This window comes from Neltuma alba, unplaced genomic scaffold (assembly GCF_004799145.2).
Source record: "Neltuma alba isolate B1F8T4 unplaced genomic scaffold, ASM479914v2 tig00010074_pilon, whole genome shotgun sequence".
Lineage (NCBI taxonomy): Eukaryota > Viridiplantae > Streptophyta > Magnoliopsida > Fabales > Fabaceae > Neltuma > Neltuma alba.
The window spans coordinates 24352-31814 of NW_021635033.1; the positions used below are offsets into that span (position 1 = coordinate 24352).

Consider the following 7463-nt stretch of genomic DNA (forward strand, 5'->3'; position numbering starts at 1 on the left):
GAAGGGTGAGGGGGTATTTATAGGCTTGAATTTTTTAAAATACCAAGAATGCCCTTGCAGAAAAAAAATGCGATCTCGGCCATCCATTTTTTTTCACTTTACACATGGACAAATCTTAGAGCACAAGCCTTGAGATCATGACACATGGAAGGACACCTATTCACCATGTGATTTTCATGTGTTAGAAAAATATTATTTTAATGTTTTGTCTCTTATTTCCCTTTATGCCCTTGAACAATTTGGAAAATTCCAACCTTGTCCTTCCCCCTTATTTTGGCCAAATTATTACTTTAAGAATTGGAAGAAAAATGACTCATCCAATATTCAGTGCAATCCACTGATTATTTGTGTATTTTCGGTCCAATTTTCCAACAATCCTGTCCAATTTACTATCACAAAATTTTGATTTCAACCCCTCCTTAAATTCATCTCATTCCAAGGATATTCCATGATTTTTCTCAAATTTTAGCTCGCTCTATAATTTTCTAAATTTTATTCCGTCAAAAATCAATATTCTACTAATAATAATTCGGTAATAAATATTCTTTAAGCTAACCTCTGTACTTCCAAAGGTGGGAAGTAATTTTATAAATTAAGATAATATGTCACATAATTTATCCCTATTTTTTCTTGAATTTTTGAGGCCTCCATATATTTTAAATAATGGAAATTGGCTAATTTTCCTTAATTAACCAAAAATTCCAATAATTACAAATAATTCCCTGATAAATTATTTTTTATCCTATATTTACCTTCTAAGCCTCAAACATTATTTTGTACCCTCCTTTCTATTTTTCATGATTTTCTGGGAATTTTCAAGAATTTTGGACATTATTTCCAATACTGCCCTTTCTTGACCAATCTTTTCAAAAATGACCATTATGTCCCTATCCTGATTTTTCCTCATAGCCTGGATCCTCTACCAGTGTGCTATACTACTTGACCTTAGTCAGTCTCACATCATTCATCAATTAGGATAAAATTATCAGGGTGTGATAGAAGCTTGATGATTTTCCTTGGATCGGAAGTGGTTTGAAGAGTGTTTGGAAGCCAAGAAGAAAATTGTGCAGAACCTCCCCTCTATTGTCCTAATTCTGTCTGAATTTTGAGTGCCTTGTGGGGTTATTTATAGACCTCATTTTCTGCCTAAAAACCTACCCTTGGGCAGCTATTTTTGTCCCAAATTAAGTGCAAAAGTCGGCCAAAATGAAGAACAAATCCTAGCCACACATCCTTTGACTCAAGTTTCAAGAGAGTTGATCCAATGGTTAAAAATTTGCCCGGCACACAAGCCAGCTGTTCTGATCATGATGAGCATGAATTTGGGCCTTATTGGATGCTAAATAAATGATAAAAACTGATTAGGAAGCAATGGAATTGGTTAGGGTAATTTTAAAAATTATTTGGTCACATAATACCCGATTTCTTGCCCCCTATTAGAGAAAAATAGCTAAGGGCTTCTAAAATTCCATTTATTTTCATGATAAATCCATATTTATTCCAAAAGTGTGATCTGGAAGTTTTGGGAATTTTTCAAGACCTATAGGTATTTTTTTCACATTTTCTCTGAAATCGGGTCTTTACAAATAGGAATTCGGAAGTAAATTCCCCATAAATTATTTTCTACATTTTCAATACTTGGAAATAATTTTATAAATTCATAAATATTCCTAGGGAGTGTATCCATATTTTTCCTTGAATTTTTGGAGTCCTTAGGTAATTAAAATAATTATATCACTTTAATCCCCTTTTATTTTTCCCTATTTTCCCAAAAATAATTATTTTTTTGGGAATTTTCACTAAAATTTATTTTGGGCCATTCTCACTCACAAAACATCATAGGTGACTCAAAAACCTCTAATTCCACCTTTTTCTATTTTTAGGGAATTTTTGAGAACTTTTCTCAAAATTACCGTTTTACCCCTAGGGACCCGATAAAGTCGGTTTCGTCCCATTTTGGGTTTCCATGCTTTACTCATACCTTATGCTCATCAATCATGTCTCATTTCTCACATTTCCATTACTAGGGTTTCAAATTTTGGGATGTTACACCACTCACCAAGATACCTATCATAACAACCCAATCCAATAATCCATCACCAGATTATCAACAATTCAATACAAAACTCAAAAATAAGTGATGGAAGATTGGGAAAAACTTTTGAAAGTTTCAAAATTTTTGAAAAATTTTGGCAAGTTTCAGCAAAAACCACCCATAACAAGGAATAACCCAATAAACAATCCACAAAATCACTTTTAAGCTCAACAGGAACAAAACTTTCCTCCCCCACACACTTAAAGCAATGTCCTCATTGCAGTATGTAGTCACAAACAAAATCATAAAGCCCAAAAGCAAAAATAACAAAGGTGAAAGTTGTGAAGTTCAATTCAGGATTGAAGCACAGCACATCACCTATCTAGGGAGAAGAAAAAAGCTAAGTGCAAGGATGGGAAAACTCAAGAAAGCAATTAAGTGTGTGGTGGTGACAAAACCATAATCACAATCAAATCCAACTCAAAGCTAGGAAAGATTATTCAAAACAACAGACTTTAAAATTACTTCTACTGAGGACATCCCTTTCACAATCTCAAATAGTCACAGTAAAATAAAGTAAACACAAGCTAATTCATATGAGAAGTAAGAGGGAGAGAAAAGGGGTGACCTGGCCTTAAAGAGGTGACCTAGCCTTAAAGAGGTGACCATTATATTGGAATATCTTACCCGTGGCCTCCTCCTTCATCTCTATCATCATGAAATTGTGCACTTTTGTTATGATGTAAGGGCCATCCCAGCTCATCTTGAATTTGCCTTTCTTGAACTTGAATCGAGCTTGATACCTCAGTACCTCGTCACCCTCCTTAAACCTTTTCCTTAAGATCTTGGCGTCATGAATGATCTTGGTCTTTTGCTTGTAGATGTCTGAGCTATGGTAGGCATCCAACCGTATTTTCTCAAGTTCTTGAATTTGAAGAAGTCTGTTCAGTCCAGCTTCCTCATGATCATTATTATAGCTCTTGACCACCCAATAGGATCTATACTCTAACCCCCCTAGAATGTGACATGACTTCCCATAGATGATCTAATATGGAGACATCCCAATTGGTGTCTCATAAGCGATGCGGTAGGCTAACAATGCATCATCCAACCTCAAGCTCCAGTCTCACTTGGATGGCTTGACAATTCACTCAAAAGTCCCTTAAATTCTCTGTTTAACACCTCAGCTAGACTATTGGTTTGAGGGTGGTACGGGTTGGACACCCCGTGGGAAACTCCATATTTAGCCAACAAGTTAGTGAGCAACTTGTTGCAAAAATAGGTTCCCTGATCACTAATTAACACTTTAGGTACTCTAAATCTACTGAAGATAGTCAACTTTAGAAACTTGAAAACCGTAGGTGCATCATCTTTTTATGTGGGGATGGCCTCTACCCACCATCTACAGCTAGAAGGATGTAGGTATAGCCATAAGATGGTGGAAAGAGGCCCATGAAATCTATCCCGCAAGCATCGAATATCTCACAGAAAAGAATGGGTTGTTGCAGCATCTCATTTCTTTTACTGACTCCCCCAAATCTTTGGCATTTATCACATGCCTTACAATAAGTGAACGTATCTCTAAACAAGGCAGGCCAGTAAAATCATGCATCAAACACTTTTCTGGTCATCTTTCTAGCACTAAAGTACCCCCTATATAAGGTGTCGTGGCAAGCTTCTAAAATAGCTCAAGCCTCTACCTCAACTAGACTTCAATTGCTTCACCACCTTATGTCTTGGAGACTTTGGTTAAAGGGCCAATACTTTTTGACTCATTGCTACTCATACACATTCTAAAATTACACCCTATACCTTCTGATTTTTGAATGATCTAATCTCTAACAATGATGTAAGTATGGAGGTGAACCAACCCAAGTTTGTTGCTGCTATAGACCAACTTGAGCTTAGTGTAACATCCGATAGGACTAGGGCAAGCATAGTAGATCCAAGTGAAGCTGGTAAGTGCATTTCATAAGAGTCGACAAAGGGGAGTTTGTCTAACTCTACTGATGTTTCCACTCTAATTCCCTCTATTGTTCAACCCCCAACTTTAGAACTGAAAGACCTACCTCCCAACCTCAAGTATGCTTATCTTGAGCCTGAGAATAAATTGCCTATCATTATTTCTAGTTCTTTAACTGAACATGAAGAGACTAGTTTAATAGGAGTCCTCAGAAGAAATAGGGAGGCTTTGGGTTGGCAACTAGCTGATATTAAGGGACTTGACTCTACTGTGTGCATCCATAGGATTTTATTATCTGAGGGTTCCAAGCCAATTAAACAAAACTAAAGGAGATTAAATCCTCTAATTTTTGATGTGGTTAGGAAAGAAGTAGATAAACTTCTGAGGGCTAGAATTATATAAGCTATATCTAATAGGGAGTGGGTGTCACTGGTATAAGTTGTGCCGAAAAAGAGTGGGATCACCATAGTAAAAAATAAGAACAATAAACTCATCCCAACTAGGATGTAAAACTCATGGAGAGTTTGCTCTGACATTTACAAGTAGAAAACCAAGCTTGTCCATGATGCCAACATCCTGAGGAATAAGTTCAAGGAGGGTAACAAGGTGTTAAGATACCAAGCTCGATTCAAATTCAAGAAGGATAAATTCAAGACGAGCTGGGATGGACCCTACACTGTCATGAAAGTGCACGACCTCAGGATGACAAAGCTAAAGGAGGAGGCCATAAGAAAAATGTTCCAGTGCAATGATGTCACACCAGCAATAGGGTAATTAGGAATAAGAAATATTCCTAAATAATTAAGGGCCAAAAAGGATAAGGAGGAATAGAAGATTTGTGCTGGAAATTAATTATTATAATTTTCCAAGTCGATTACAAAAAGCTTGACTAATTAAGGAAAATTGGTCAAGAATAATTATGCAAAAATATTTTCAAGCCTAAAAAAATTAAGAAAAAATAAGGACAATGTTCCTTGAGAGTTATATGAGGTTCTATAATTAGTTTTATGACCAAATTGCCCTTAGGGAAACCATAAAGGAATTTAAGGGTGACTTAAGCTAGTTTAAGGCCTTTTATTTGGAAAATTCCAAATAAATATTGGAAAGGAGAATAAAATCCCAAGAAAATTCCTATGATGTCCCAAGGAATTATAAGAAATTATGGGATCAAAAGAAGACCCTCAAGTATCCAAGATTTTTCCTAATTCCTTTGAAAAGTAGAAAAATGAATAAAGAGAAGGAAATTAGTTTTCCCTTTTAGTTAATTATTGGGAAATTAATTTTGAGACAAAGAGGGCAATTTAGGAAGATAAAAATGAGGAGGATGAATTATAGATCTGATAGAAAATAATTACAGAGGCTAAACTATTGTAATTATAGAAAAGCAATTAAACTCGGAGTAAAAGTGCACCGATAAAGTGAAGACTAGAGTCTTGCACTTTACTTGGCTCACAAGTTGCCACTTGTCAAGCCTCTATTAGAGAGTAATTAAAGCTTTCCAAGTGTCAAGCATTAAGTAGAGAGGATCTTAACTTTGGAATTTAATTACATTATGATTTACTTAAGAGAGAAGTTTCAAGACTAAGTAGGAAGGTGACACTTGGCTTTTCATTTATGATGGTGGTTGGGATATTTTGGTGCATTAATTGAGCTCTTCCTCCACCTAAATCAGATGTTAGTTTTGGCCAAGAGAAAACCAAGAGGGAAAAGAGAGAGTTCAAGGAGAAAACAAGAGAAAAGGCACCAACTTTGATAATCCAACCAAGATCCAAGGTTAGTTTTTGGTTCTTAGTTGTTCCTTGCCTTGTTTGTTTGAGTTGTATGGTTAAAATTTCTGGTTCTTCCCTTTTTCTTGAGCTGGCTGAAGAAAGTTTGGTTCCTAGTGGTTTTAAGTGATTGTAGGTTGTTTTTGAAGCGATTTCCTTGTTGTTTTTCACGAGGACCAATTTGACCAAGGCAAGAACTAGACCCTAGGATGTGTTTCTTCAAATTTTTTATGCTTCCATTGTGTTCAAAATGGAAAATGGTGTAGGATAAACATAAAGAACAAAGGTTGGAAGCATTAAAGCTAAAGTTATAATTTTTAGAAAATGAACCATAGTGGTTCAGCCAAGCTGAAACTAAAAGAGGAAGTTTTATTTTCTTAAATCTAAGTAGATATTTGGAATCTATATGAAAAATCATGTAGGAATGAGTCAAGAGGAAATTTTTAGGGTTTATGGAAACCAACTCTAAAATTTAAGGAACAAAGGTGGAAGCTTTAAGCGACAAAGGTTGTCCTTGAGTTATGTTGTTGATTTTTATGTGGAATGGTTGATCACTCTTGCTGCCCTTTTTATGGATTTCCATGTTAGGGTTTGGCATTTGTGGAAGCAAGAAAGAAGAACAAGAAAATCAAAGAGTATTAGATCAAGGTAGTAAGATTTAATTGACCTTAATGTTGAGTGTTGCATTAATTGCTATGCAATTTCATGTGCTATTATGTAGTTGAGCTAGATGATGATGATGATGATGATTGTGTAGCTATACTCCTTGCTGTATGTACCTTGGCTATTTCATGTTAGAGTGCTATATGTATGAGGTAAAGTAGTGCCCTATTAATAGCAAAAGGTTGGAATACTTGTAATTGATGCATGTTGATGTTTTGGTTGATTGATCTTGCTACTGGGATTTCATTGAAATCTCATCCCCCATATGTAACATAATATTTTAGGGATTGAGTCATCAAAAGGAATGCTGCAAATCCAAGGATAAATATGATGATGAACCATAGGGAAACATTTATATTTGGTTATGTGTAAGTATGTATGGTTGGTGCTGTAATCCCTAAGTAGGCTGCCAAGTTAGAGCCACATTTTTATTAAGTTCCCAAATGAATTTCTTCACAAATTTTGGTATGCTTAAATTTCACATCATGAGATTCAAATCAATAAGTAGCACATTAAAAACGGCCAACTATACAATTTTTAATGATTTTTCAAAGTTAAGGTTCAAAATCTGGAAAAAGAGTTTTGCCAAATGGACAGAGGTGACTTCCACAAAAGCTTGATACTTTTTCAAATGGAATTCATTCACAAGATTATTTTTCCCTGAAAGAAAATTCAAAGAGATTTTTATGAAATTTTGAACCACTCCATTTTGATTTTTCTAGATTAAGTTATGAATTTTTGAAGTTGGGCCAGAAAATTGGATTTTTACCAGATGAACAGTGAAAATCTAAAAATCAGTGTTTTTCATAGATTTTTGAGCCTAAGACCATCCAATGTGGTCTAAAATGGTTTTAATTGAACCCTAAGATGATACAATAGTAAGGTGTGACAAACAGTCATCTCCTCAATCTCTACGAAGAACCCGCACCGCCTTCTTAAGGCCAAGTCGTCCTTTTCCTTTACCTCTTACTGTTCACATGGATTTTTTTATGCTTAAATTGTCTTGCTATGACTATTTGAGACTGTGAAAGGGATG

At 35.3% G+C, this 7463-nt stretch overlaps 1 protein-coding gene across 1 annotated transcript; it reads right to left on the reverse strand.

The window, feature by feature from the left end:
* Positions 1–2669: 2669 nt before the first annotated feature.
* Positions 2670–3546, reverse strand: LOC114754089 (uncharacterized). Its single transcript, XM_028942831.1, has 2 exons — positions 3435–3546; positions 2670–3049 (listed from the first exon to the last, which is right to left on the reverse strand). The coding sequence occupies exons 1-2, from the start codon at positions 3544–3546 to the stop codon at positions 2670–2672; spliced, it is 492 nt and encodes a 163-aa protein (XP_028798664.1).
* Between the last annotated feature and the right edge of the window lie 3917 nt (positions 3547–7463).